Genomic DNA, 14000 nt, shown 5'->3' with positions numbered 1-14000 from the left:
TGCGTGCCCGTCCGCTAGCCTGCGTGTAGCTGTTTAACATCCTAAAATAGTCCTGTCACCAATTAGTCAGCACTATGGTCCCACTCTGGGGGTTCTTTAGATAGACAGGCATTCATTAAAACTGTATAAAAAACACAACTTACAGAATAAACAATTCATTAAACAAACCCTCCTTTTAAAGGGGAAAGAATAACGCAATGCTTAACGTTTTTCCTTTAAATACATGTGAACTATAGAAGAGAAGTTGAATAACATTAATGCGGTATATACAGAATCTCAAATGAAATTGCTAAAACCCCTTCATATAGTCCCTATACAAGTCATGTCATTCCCTGCTTCAGGAGACAGGAGAGCTGGAGGGAGTGGTGAGGGGCTCCGAGACCCTTCTCTCTGTGTCGTCTCTCACCTCCCCAGTGAAGAAGGGTTGTAAGGCAGCGGCTACGTTCCCAGATCACACCTCTATCCCCTACATAGTGCACTACTTCTAACCAAAACCCTAGGGCTCCGGGCTCCATCTAGTGCACTACATAAGAGACAGAGCAGCATTAGGGAGCAGCCTACTGAGACATCGAGGGGGCAGTCTGGGTCACAATGGAACCATATTCGCTACATTGGTCTAACGTTGCGCACTCAGCCAATATGGATAGTGCACTATGTAGGGCACGCCCTGGGTCCCCCTCCCCTTACAGGTTGCCCTTGGAGGGGCCGGGGTTCTTGCCGCCCATGGAGGGGTGGGTGGGATGACCCTGTAGCGCCCCCAGCTGTTGGTACAACCCCAAGAGTTCCATCTGGCTCATCCCTCCAGCTCCCAGCATGCCGTTCATCTGGCTCATCAGCTGGGCCTGGTTGGCCATGGCGATCTGCTGCTCTCTCACCTTCCTGTTGGTGATCACCTTCTGAACGTACATCATTAGCTGTGGAGGGGAGGGAGGGAGAGGTTAAGACTTCTGAAGTTCCATCAGAGAGAGACAGATGGAGAGAGAGGTCAGGACTTCTCAGGTTCCATCAGAGAGAGACAGATAGAGGGAGAGGTTAAGACTTCTGAAGTTCCATCAGAGAGAGACAGATGGAGGGAGAGGTCAGGACTTCTCAGGTTCCATCAGAGAGAGACAGATGTAGAGAGAGAGGTCAGGACTTCTCAGGTTCCATCAGAGAGAGACAGATGGAGAGAGAGAGGTCAGGACTTCTGAAGTTCCATCAGAGAGAGACAGATGGAGAGAGAGAGGTCAGGACTTCTCAGGTTCCATCAGAGAGACAGATGGAGGGAGAGGTCAGGACTTCTCAGGTTCCATCAGAGAGAGACAGATGGAGAGAGAGAGGTCAGGACTTCTCAGGTTCCATCAGAGAGAGACAGATGGAGGGAGAGGTTAAGACTTCTGAAGTTCCATCAGAGAGAGACAGATGAGGGAGAGGTCAGGACTTCTCAGGTTCCATCAGAGAGAGACAGATGTAGAGAGAGAGGTCAGGACTTCTCAGGTTCCATCAGAGAGAGACAGATGGAGAGAGAGAGGTCAGGACTTCTGAAGTTCCATCAGAGAGAGACAGATGGAGAGAGAGAGGTCAGGACTTCTCAGGTTCCATCAGAGAGAGACAGATGTAGAGAGAGAGGTCAGGACTTCTCAGGTTCCATCAGAGAGAGACAGATGGAGAGAGAGAGGTTAGGACTTCTGAAGTTCCATCAGAGAGAGACAGATGGAGGGAGAGGTCAGGACTTCTCAGGTTCCATCAGAGAGAGACAGATGGAGGGAGAGGTTAAGACTTCTGAAGTTCCATCAGAGAGAGACAGATGGAGGGAGAGGTCAGGACTTCTCAGGTTCCATCAGAGAGAGACAGGTGTAGAGAGAGAGGTCAGGACTTCTCAGGTTCCATCAGAGAGAGATAGATGGAGAGAGAGAGGTCAGGACTTCTGAAGTTCCATCAGAGAGAGACAGATGGAGAGAGAGAGGTCAGGACTTCTCAGGTTCCATCAGAGAGACAGATGGAGGGAGAGGTCAGGACTTCTCAGGTTCCATCAGAGAGAGACAGATGGAGAGAGAGAGGTCAGGACTTCTCAGGTTCCATCAGAGAGAGACAGATGGAGGGAGAGGTTAAGACTTCTGAAGTTCCATCAGAGAGAGACAGATGGAGGGAGAGGTCAGGACTTCTCAGGTTCCATCAGAGAGAGACAGATGGAGAGAGAGAGGTCAGGACTTCTGAAGTTCCATCAGAGAGAGACAGATGGAGAGAGAGAGGTCAGGACTTCTCAGGTTCCATCAGAGAGAGACAGATGTAGAGAGAGAGGTCAGGACTTCTCAGGTTCCATCAGAGAGAGACAGATGGAGAGAGAGAGGTCAGGACTTCTGAAGTTCCATCAGAGAGAGAGATGGAGAGAGAGGGCAGGACTTCTCAGGTTCCATCAGAGAGAGAGATGGAGAGAGAGAGGTCAGTACTTCTCAGGTTCCATCAGAGAGAGACAGATGGAGGGAGAGGTTAAGACTTCTGAAGTTCCATCAGAGAGAGACAGATGGAGAGAGAGAGGTCAGGACTTCTGAAGTTCCATCAGAGAGACAGATGGAGAGAGAGGTTAAGACTTCCGAAGTTCCATCAGAGAGAGACAGATGGAGAGAGAGAGGTCAGTACTTCTCAGGTTCCAACAGAGAGAGACAGATGGAGGGAGAGGTTAAGACTTCTGAAGTTCCATCAGAGAGAGACAGATGGAGAGAGAGAGGTCAGGACTTCTCAGGTTCCATGAGAGAGAGACAGATGGAGGGAGAGGTCAGGACTTCTCAGGTTCCATCAGAGAGAGACAGATGGAGGGAGAGGTTAAGACTTCTGAAGTTCCATCAGAGAGAGACAGATGGAGGGAGAGGTCAGGACTTCTCAGGTTCCATCAGAGAGAGACAGATGGAGAGTGAGAGGTCAGGACTTCTCAGGTTCCATCAGAGAGAGACAGATGGAGAGAGTGAGGTCAGGACTTCTCAGGTTCCATCAGAGAGAGATGGAGAGAGAGGTCAGGACTTCTCAGGTTCCATCAGAGAGAGACAGATGGAGAGAGAGAGGTTAGGACTTCTCAGGTTCCATCAGAGAGAGACAGATGGAGGGAGAGGTCAGGACTTCTCAGGTTCCATCAGAGAGAGACAGATGGAGGGAGAGGTTAAGACTTCTGAAGTTCCATCAGAGAGAGACAGATGGAGAGAGAGGTCAGGACTTCTCAGGTTCCATCAGAGAGAGATGGAGAGAGAGGTCAGGACTTCTCAGGTTCCATCAGAGAGAGACAGATGGAGAGAGAGAGGTTAGGACTTCTCAGGTTCCATCAGAGAGAGATGGAGAGAGAGGTCAGGACTTCTCAGGTTCCATCAGAGAGAGATGGAGAGAGAGGTCAGGACTTCTCAGGTTCCATCAGAGAGAGACAGATGGAGAGAGAGAGGTTAGGACTTCTCAGGTTCCATCAGAGAGAGATGGAGAGAGAGGCTAGGTGGTGGTCAGCCTGAACATTAGAAAAATAAGTAGGAGAGATTAAGATAGCAGGTGGAAAGAAAATGTGTAAAGTTGTGATCTTACAGTCTGTTGCTTATTGAGGACGTCTCTGTAGACAGCTTCTCTGTGTTTGAGCTCCATCTCTACACTGGCCTGTCTCCCCAGAGCCATGGCCTGGACCTGGGACTCCGTTAGGGCTGGGTTCTCCTTCCACTGAAGAAGAGAGGAGAGCGGGGAGAGGAAGAGGAGAGTGGGGAGAGGAAGAGGAGACTGGTCACAGCACGGACAACACACAGTCCTAACAAACCATTTAACATCTTCAACACAGGTTCTACGGGGGAGAATAAACGCTGAAGTGACGGTAGGTAGGACTCCAGCAGGAAGTGACGGTAGGTAGGACTCCAGCAGGAAGTGACGGTAGGTAGGACTCCAGCAGGAAGTGACGGTAGGTAGGACTCCAGCAGGAAGTGACGGTAGGTAGGACTCCAGCAGGAAGTGACGGTAGGTAGGACTCCAGCAGGAAGTGACGGTAGGTAGGACTCCAGCAGGGAGTGACGGTAGGTAGGACTCCAGCAGGAAGTGACGGTAGGTAGGACTCCAGCAGGAAGTGACGGTAGGTAGGACTCCAGCAGGAAGTGACGGTAGGTAGGACTCCAGCAGGAAGTGACGGTAGGTAGGACTCCAGCAGCAATACAAAACATGACACCCCCCCCCTCCGCTCACCCTCTCTCCATCCCTCCCTCTCCATCCCTCCCTCTCTCCATCCATCCCTCCCTCTCGCTCTCTCTCCCTCCCTCTCTACATCCCTCCCTCCCTCCACTCACCACTATCCCGATGGTGTCCTCTAGAGATTCTCTGGGGAGGAACTTGAGAGCGTTGGTGGCCTCCATCACCTTCTGACGGCCCTGGTTGATCAACTCCTACAGACATAGGAAAGGGTAACGTTTCTGCCCCAGCCTATCTCAAGGGATGCTGGGAAATCCCAATTAAAACCAGATCCAATAGAAACATCAAAACACACATTCCAGTGGTCCGGCCCTATTTAACCCTCTAAATACACTGCTCAAAAAAATAAAGGGAACACTAAAATAACACATCCTAGATCTGAATGAATGAAATATTCTTATTAAATACATTTTTCTTTACATAGTTGAATGTGCTGACAACAAAATCACACAAAAATTATCAATGGAAATCAAATTTATCAACCCATGGAGGTCTGGATTTGGAGTCACACTCAAAATTAAAGTGGAAAACCACACTACAGGCTGATCCAACTTTGATGTAATGTCCTTAAAACAAGTCCAAATGAGGCTCAGTAGTGTGTGTGGCCTGCAACTGCCTGTATGACCTCCCTACAACGCCTGGGCATGCTCCTGATGAGGTGACGGATGGTCTCCTGAGGCATCTCCTCCCAGACCTGGACTAAAGCATCCGCCAACTCCTGGACAGTCTGTGATGCAACGTGGCGTTGGTGGATGGAGCGAGACATGATGTCCCAGGTGTGCTCAATTGGATTCAGGTCCGGGGAACGGGCGGGCCAGTCCATAGCATCAATGCCTTCCTCTTGCAGGAACTGCTGACACACTCCAGCAACATGAGGTCTAGCATTGTCTTACATTAGGAGGAACCCAGGGCCAACCGCACCAGCATATGGTCTCACAAGGGGTCTGAGGATCTCATCTCGGTACCTAATGGCAGTCAGGCAACCTCTGGCGAGCACATGGAGGGCTGTGCGGCCCCCCAAATAAATGACTGACCCACCGCCAAACCGGTCATGCTGGAGGATGTTGCAGGCAGCAGAACGTTCTCCACAGCGTCTCCAGACTGTCACGTCTGTCACATGTGCTTAGTGTGAACCTGCTTTCATCTGTGAAGAGCACAGGGCACCAGTGGTGAATTTGCCAATCTTGGTGTTCTCTGGCAAATACCAAACGTCCTGCACGGTGTTTGACTGTAAGCACAACCCCCACCTGTGGACGTCGGGCCCTCATACCACCCTCATGGAGTCTGTTTCTGACCGTTTGAGCAGATATATGCACATTTGTGGCCTGCTGGAGGTCATTTTGCAGGGCTCTGGCAGTGCTCCTCCTGCTCCTCCTTGCACAAAGGCGGAGGTAGAGGTCCTGCTGCTGGGTTGTTGGCCTCCTCCACGTCTCCTGATGTACTGGCCTGTCTCCTGGTAGCGCCTCCATGCTCTGGACACTACGCTGACAGACACAGCAAACCTTCTTGCCACAGCTCGCATTGATGTGCCATCCTGGATGAGCTGCACTACCTGAGCCACTTGTGTGGGTTGTAGACTCCGTCTCATGCTACCACTAGAGTGAAAGCACCACCAGCATTCAAAAGTGACCAAAACATCAGCCAGGAAGCATAGGAACTGAGAAGTGGTCTGTGGTTATCACCTGCAGAACCACTCCTTTATTGGGGGTGTCTTGCTAATTGCCTATAATTTACATCTGTTGTCTATTCCATTTGCACAACAGCATGTGAAATTTATTGTCAATCAGTGTTGCTTCCTAAGTGGACAGTTTGATTTCACAGAAGTGTGATTGACTTGGAGTTACATTGTGTTGTTTAAGTGTTCCCTTTATTTTTTTGAGCAGTGTATATAGAACGCCTACTTAGAGTTACTGGGTTAACTATATAGAACCACTACTTAGAGGACTGGGTTAACTAGATAGAACCACTACATAGAGGACTGGGTTAACTAGATAGAACCACTACATAGAGGACTGGGTTAACTATATAGAACCACTACATAGAACCACTACTTAGAGGACTGGATTAACTACATAGAACCACTACATAGAGGACTGGGTTAACTATAAAGAACCACTACATAGAACCACAACTTAGAGGACTGGGTTAACTACATAGAACCACTACTTAGAGGACTGGGTTAACTACATAGAACCACTACTTAGAGGACTGGATTAACTACATAGAACCACAACATAGAGGACTGGGTTAACTACATAGAACCACTACATAGAGGACTGGGTTAACTATATAGAACCACTACATAGAACCACTACTTAGAGGACTGGGTTAACTACATAGAACCACTACTTAGAGGACTGGATTAACTACATAGAACCACTACTTAGAGGACTTGGTTAACTACATAGAATCACTACTTAGAGGACTGGGTTAACTACATAGAACCACTACTTAGAGGACTGGGTTAACTATATAGAACCACTACATAGAGGACAGGGTTAACTATATAGAACCACTACATAGAGGACTGGGTTAACTATATAGAACCACTACATAGAACCACTACATAGAGGACTGGGTTAACTATATAGAACCACTACATAGAACCACTATATAGAGGACTGGGTTAACTACATAGAACAACTACATAGAGGACTGGGTTAACTATAGAGAAACACTACATGGAACCACAACATAGAGGACTGGGTTAACTACATAGAACCACTACATAGAGGACTGGGTTAACTATATAGAACCACTACACAGAACCACTACATAGAGGACTGGGTTAACTATATAGAACCACTACATAGAGGACTGGGTTAACTATATAGAACCACTACTTAGAGGACTGGGTTAACTATATAGAACCACTACTTAGAACCACTACATAGAGGACTGGGTTAACTACATAGAACCACTACATAGAGGACTGGGTTAACTATATAGAACCACTACATAGAGGACTGGGCTAACTATATAGAACCACTACATAGAGGACTGGGCTAACTATATAGAACCACTACATAGAGGACTGGGTTAACTATATAGAACCACTACATAGAGGACTGGGTTAACTATATAGAACCACTACATAGAGGACTGGGTTAACTACATAGAACCACTATATAGAACCACTACATAGAGGACTGGGTTAACTATATAGAACCACTACATAGAGGAATGGTTTAACTATATAGAACCACGACATAGAGGACTGGGTTAACTATATAGAACCACTACATAGAACCACTACATAGAGGACTGGGTTAACTATATAGAACCACTACTTAGAGGACTGGGTTAACTATATAGAACCACTACTTAGAACCACTACATAGAAGACTGGGTTAACTACATAGAACCACTACATAGAACCACTACATAGAGGACTGGGTTAACTATATAGAACCACTACTTAGAACCACTACATAGAAGACTGGGTTAACTACATAGAACCACTACATAGAACCACTACATAGAGGACTGGGTTAACTACATAGAACCACTACTTAGAGGACTGGGTTAACTACATAGAACCACTACTTAGAGGACTGGGTTAACTACATAGAACCACTACTTAGAGGACTGGGTTAACTATATAGAACCACTACATAGAACCACTACATAGAGGACTGGGTTAACTATATAGAACCACTACTTAGAGGACTGGGTTAACTATATAGAACCACTACTTAGAACCACTACATAGAAGACTGGGTTAACTACATAGAACCACTACATAGAACCACTACATAGAGGACTGGGTTAACTATATAGAACCACTACTTAGAACCACTACATAGAAGACTGGGTTAACTACATAGAACCACTACATAGAACCACTACATAGAGGACTGGGTTAACTACATAGAACCACTACTTAGAGGACTGGGTTAACTACATAGAACCACTACTTAGAGGACTGGGTTAACTACATAGAACCACTACTTAGAGGACTGGGTTAACTATATAGAACCACTACATAGAACCACTACTTAGAGGACTGGGTTAACTATATAGAACCACTACTTAGAGGACAGGGTTAACTATATAGTGTGTGTGTGTGTGTGTGTGTGTGTGTGTGTGTGTGTGTGTGTGTGTGTGTGTGACAGGACAGGGTGTGTGTGTGTGACAGGGCAGTGTGTGTGTGTGTGGTACCTCCAGCTGAGGGTTGGACATAGAGGCCAGTGCGGCAACGTTGAAGGGGAAGTAGCTGTTAGCTCCTCCCATGTCCATCTGTCCTCCGTACGCTCCATGGTTCACACGCAGAGACAGACCCTGGGACAGAGACAGAGAGGGTTATAGAGACACACAGAGACAGACCCTGGGACAGAGACAGAGAGGGTTATAGAGACACACAGAGACAGACCCTGGGACAGAGACAGAGAGGGTTATAGATACACACAGAGACAGACCCTGGGACAGAGAGGGTTAGAGACAGACCCTGGGACAGAGAGGGTTATAGAGACAGACCCTGGGACAGAGACAGAGAGGGTTATAGAGACAGATCCTGGGACAGAGAGGGTTAGAGACAGACCCTGGGACAGAGAGGGTTATAGAGACAGACCCTGGGACAGAGACAGAGAGGGTTATAGAGACAGACCCTGGGACAGAGAGGGTTATAGAGACAGACCCTGGGACAGAGACAGAGAGGGTTATAGAGACAGACCCTGGGACAGAGAGGGTTATAGAGACAGACCCTGGGACAGAGACAGAGAGGGTTATAGAGACAGACCCTGGGACAGAGACAGACCCTGGGACAGAGACAGAGAGGGTTATAGAGACAGACCCTGGGACAGAGAGGGTTATAGAGACAGACCCTGGGACAGAGACAGAGAGGGTTATAGAGACAGACCCTGGGACAGAGAGGGTTATAGAGACAGACCCTGGGACAGAGACAGAGAGGGTTATAGAGACAGACCCTGGGACAGAGACAGACCCTGGGACAGAGACAGAGAGGGTTATAGAGACAGACCCTGGGACAGAGAGGGTTATAGAGACAGACCCTGGGACAGAGACAGACCCTGGGACAGAGACAGAGAGGGTTATAGACACAGACCCTGGGACAGAGAGGGTTATAGAGACAGACCCTGGGACAGAGACAGAGAGGGTTATAGAGACAGACCCTGGGACAGAGTGCGTTCTGAGCCCTCTCCTGTCCTCCCTGTTCACCCATGACTGCGTGGCCACGCACGTCTCCAACTCAATCATCAAGTTTACTGACGGCACAGCAGTAGTAGGCCTGATTACCAACAATGACGAGACGGCCTACAGGGAGGAGGTGAGGAACTTAGCAGTGTGGAGGAGGTGAGGAACTTAGCAGTGTGGTGTCAGGAAAACATCCTCTCCTTCAAACAACAAAAGGTAGGAGCTGATCGTGGACTCAGAGGGAGAGGAGGGGGAGCACCCCCCTATCACATCGACGGGACCGCAGTGGAGGTCAAAAGCTTTGAGGTCTGACTGACTGTACCTTCTTCTCCGCCTCGTACTCGGCCCAGGCTGCTTTGCGGTCCTCCTCGCTGAGAGCCTCCTCTTCCTTGTGATCCAGCAGGGAGTCATGTTCATGATAGCCCACAATCTGCTCCTTATTGCTGTGGAGCAGCTCAGCTAGGAAGGGGTCCTACACGAGAGAAGTTACAACACGGTCAGGTTAAGGTCAGGTTAAGATTAGGTCAGGTTAAGGTTAGGTTAGGGGGCAGAAGTGGACATGTTCAGGGGCGTTCATGAGACTCTTCAGTTTCCGTGGCAACACTGTTATTGAAAATAATACCTGAGTAAAAGTGACAAGCTCCAGTCAGACAGTAGAGCCTGTCAGTTAGACAGTAGAGCCTGTCAGTTAGAGAGTAGAGCCTGTCAGTCAGACAGTAGAGCCTGTCAGTTAGAGAGTAGAGCCTGTCAGTCAGACAGTAGAGCCTGTCAGTTAGACAGTAGAGCCTGTCAGTTAGAGAGTAGAGCCTGTCAGTCAGACAATAGAGCCTGTCAGTCAGACAATAGAGCCTGTCAGTCCTGTACAGCTCCAGTCAGACAGTAGAGCCTGTCAGTGTGTGTGTGTGTGTGTGTGTGTGTGGGGGGGGGGGTTAGAGAGTAGAGCCTCAGTTAGAGAGTAGAGCCTGTCAGTCAGACAGTAGAGCCTGTCAGTCAGACAGTAGAGCCTGTCAGTCAGACAGTAGAGCCTGTCAGTCAGAGAGTAGAGCCTGTCAGTTAGAGAGTAGAGCCTGTCAGTCAGACAGTAGAGCCTGTCAGTCAGACAGTAGAGCCTGTCAGTTAGAGAGTAGAGCCTGTCAGTTAGAGAGTAGAGCCTGTCAGTCAGACAGTAGAGCCTGTCAGTCAGACAGTAGAGCCTGTCAGTTAGAGAGTAGAGCCTGTCAGTTAGAGAGTAGAGCCTGTCAGTCAGAGAGTAGAGCCTGTCAGTTAGAGAGTAGAGCCTGTCAGTCAGACAGTAGAGCCTGTCAGTCAGACAGTAGAGCCTGTCAGTCAGACAGTAGAGCCTGTCAGTCAGACAGTAGAGCCTGTCAGTCCTGTACAGCTCCAGTCAGACAGTAGAGCCTGTCAGTCAGACAGTAGAGCCTGTCAGTTAGACAGTAGAGCCTGTCAGTCAGACAGTAGAGCCTGTCAGTTAGAGAGTAGAGCCTGTCAGTTAGACAGTAGAGCCTGTCAGTCCTGTACAGCTCAAGTGAGACAGTAGAACCTGTCAGTCAGACAGTAGAGCCTGTCAGTCAGACAGTAGAACCTGTCAGTCAGACAGTAGAGCCTGTCAGTCAGACAGTAGAGCCTGTCAGTCAGACAGTAGAGCCTGTCAGTCAGACAGTAGAGCCTGTCAGTTAGACAGTAGAGCCTGTCAGTCAGACAGTAGAGCCTGTCAGTCAGACAGTAGAGCCTGTCAGTTAGACAGTAGAGCCTGTCAGTCAGACAGTAGAGCCTGTCAGTCAGACAGTAGAGCCTGTCAGTCAGACAGTAGAGCCTGTCAGTCCTGTACAGCTCCAGTCAGACAGTAGAGCCTGTCAGTCAGACAGTAGAGCCTGTCAGTGTGTGTGTGTGTGTGTGTGTGGGTGGGGAGGGGGGGGGGCTTCTCCTGTGTCTGGGGTTAGTGGGGCCCATGGCTGCTCCATTGTCTCCCTGTCAAGAGGAAACAAGCTGCTTCCTTGGCCCAAAGGGCTCTGGTCTAAAGTAGTGCACTAAATAGGGAATAGGGTCTAAAGTAGTGCACTACATAGGAAATAGGGTCTAAAGTAGTGCACTGCATAGGGAATAGGGTCTAAAGTAGTGCACTACATAGGGAATAGGGTCTAAAGTAGTGCACTACATAGGGAATAGGGTCTAAAGTAGTGAACTACATAGGGAATAGGGTCTAAAGTAGTGCACTAAATAGGGAATAGGGTCTAAAGTAGTGCACTACATAGGGAATAGTTTGCCATTTGGGACACAAACAATGAGTATCTTAAAGAGAGGGATGGAGTAATTACACCATCAGGTAGACTGACGGAGGGAGACAAGGAAAACAACTGGGGTGGAGAGGGTGAGGAGAGAGAGGGTGAGGGGAGAGAGGGTGAGGAGAGAGAGGGTGAGGGGAGAGAGAGGGTGAGGGGAGAGAGGGTGAGGAGAGAGAGAGGGTGAGGAGAGAGAGGGTGAGGGGAGAGAGGGTGAGGAGAGAGAGAGGGTGAGGGGAGAGAGAGGGTGAGGGGAGAGAGAGGGTGAGGGTGAGGGGAGAGAGAGGGTGAGGGTGAGGGGAGAGAGAGGGTGAGGGGAGAGAGGGTGAGGGGAGAGAGGGTGAGGGGAGAGAGGGTGAGGGGAGAGAGGGTGAGGGGAGAGAGAGGGTAAGGAGAGAGAGGGTGAGGAGAGAGAGGGTGAGGGGAGAGAGGGTGAGGGGGAGAGAGGGTGAGGGGAGAGAGGGTGAGGGGAGAGAGGGTGAGGGGAGAGAGAGGGTGAGGGGAGAGGGTGAGGGGAGAGAGGGTGAGGGGTGGAGAGGGTGAGGAGAGAGAGGGTGACGAGAGAGAGGGTGAGGAGAGAGAGAGTGAGGAGAGAGAGAGGGTGAGGGGAGAGAGAGGTTGAGGAGAGAGAGAGTGAGGAGAGAGAGAGGGTGAGGGGAGAGAGAGGGTGAGGAGAGAGAGAGGGTGAGGAGAGAGAGAGGGTGAGGAGAGAGAGAGGGTGAGGAGAGAGAGGGTGAGGGGAGAGAGAGGGTGAGGGGAGAGAGGGTGAGGGGAGAGAGGGTGAGGGGAGAGAGGGTGAGGGGAGAGAGAGGGTGAGGGGAGAGAGAGGGTGAGGAGAGAGAGGGTGAGGAGAGAGAGGGTGAGGAGAGAGAGGGTGAGGAGAGAGAGGGTGAGGAGAGAGAGGGTGAGGGGAGAGAGGGTGAGGGGAGAGAGGGTGAGGGGAGAGAGAGGGTGAGGGGAGAGAGGGTGAGGGGAGAGAGGGTGAGGAGAGAGAGAGGGTGAGGGGGGAGAGAGGGTGAGGAGAGAGAGGGTGAGGGGAGAGAGGGTGAGGGGAGAGAGAGGGTGAGGAGAGAGAGGGTGAGGAGAGAGAGGGTGAGGAGAGAGAGGGTGAGGAGAGAGAGGGTGAGGAGAGAGAGAGGGTGAGGGGAGAGAGAGGGTGAGGAGAGAGAGGGTGAGGAGAGAGAGGGTGAGGGGAGAGAGGGTGAGGAGAGAGAGAGGGTGAGGGGAGAGAGGGTGAGGAGAGAGAGGGTGAGGAGAGAGAGGGTGAGGGGAGAGAGGGTGAGGAGAGAGAGAGGGTGAGGGGAGAGAGGGTGAGGAGAGAGAGGGTGAGGAGAGAGAGGGTGAGGAGAGAGCGGGTGAGGGGAGAGAGAGGGTGAGGGGAGAGTCCCTGAACCCAGCAGAACTAACAGCTGTCCCTGAACCCAGCAGAACTAACAGCTGTCCCTGAACCCAGCAGAACTAACAGCTGTCCCTGAACCCAGCAGAACTAACAGCTGTCCCTGAACCCAGCAGAACTAACAGCTGTCCCTGAACCCAGCAGAACTAACAGCTGTCCCTGAACCCAGCAGAACTAACAGCTGTACCTGAACCAACAGCTGTCCCTGAACCCAGCAGAACTAACAGCTGTCCCTGAACCCAGCAGAACTAACAGCTGTCCCTGAACCCAGCAGAACTAACAGCTGTCCCTGAACCCAGCAGAACTAACAGCTGTCCCTGAACCCAGCAGAACTAACAGCTGTCCCTGAACCCAGCAGAACTAACAGCTGTCCCTGAACCCAGCAGAACTAACAGCTGTCCCTGAACCCAGCAGAACTAACAGCTGTCCCTGAACCCAGCAGAACTAACAGCTGTCCCTGAACCAACAGCTGTCCCTGAACCCAGCAGAACTAACAGCTGTCCCTGAACCCAGCAGAACTAACAGCTGTCCCTGAACCCAGCAGAACTAACAGCTGTCCCTGAACCCAGCAGAACTAACAGCTGTCCCTGAACCCAGCAGAACTAACAGCTGTCCCTGAACCCAGCAGAACTAACAGCTGTCCCTGAACCCAGCAGAACTAACAGCTGTCCCTGAACCCAGCAGAACTAACAGCTGTCCCTGAACCCAGCAGAACTAACAGCTGTACCTGAACCCAGCAGAACTAACAGCTGTACCTGAACCAACAGCTGTACTGAACCCAGCAGAAATAACAGTACTGCTGGGTTCAGGTACAGCTAACAGCTGTACTAGTCTGTGGCCAGAACAGAGCAGGTCATCTGGTTTAAGAGGCGGTCAGCTAGACATCTTTAATAGTGGGCAGTAAACCCTGTCATATAAACATCACTGGGTTTAGATGGCTAGTTAAACATCAATACACATCCCACACTCTCTCTTCTCCAACCAACACTTCC

The 14000-nt window shown here is 50.1% G+C and overlaps 1 protein-coding gene across 2 annotated transcripts in view; it reads right to left on the bottom strand.

Moving 5' to 3' along the window:
- Positions 1-436: 436 nt before the first annotated feature.
- Positions 437-14000, bottom strand: part of LOC139390796 (ATRX chromatin remodeler) — a 109798-nt gene continuing 96234 nt past the window's right edge. For both annotated transcript variants that reach the window (XM_071138190.1, XM_071138189.1), the window contains exons 29-33: positions 9656-9805; positions 8344-8463; positions 4281-4376; positions 3541-3669; positions 437-914 (exon numbers count right to left, since the gene is read on the bottom strand). In XM_071138190.1, coding sequence (XP_070994291.1) covers positions 684-914; positions 3541-3669; positions 4281-4376; positions 8344-8463; positions 9656-9805 — 726 coding nt within the window. In that variant the 3' untranslated portion in view covers positions 437-683. The remainder of the gene's footprint in view (positions 915-3540; positions 3670-4280; positions 4377-8343; positions 8464-9655; positions 9806-14000) is intronic.

This window comes from Oncorhynchus clarkii, chromosome 31, assembly GCF_045791955.1.
Source record: "Oncorhynchus clarkii lewisi isolate Uvic-CL-2024 chromosome 31, UVic_Ocla_1.0, whole genome shotgun sequence".
NCBI classification, from domain to species: domain Eukaryota; kingdom Metazoa; phylum Chordata; class Actinopteri; order Salmoniformes; family Salmonidae; genus Oncorhynchus; species Oncorhynchus clarkii.
Note: the sequence above shows the minus strand (reverse complement) of the source record. Positions and strands in the feature narration are given on the sequence as shown.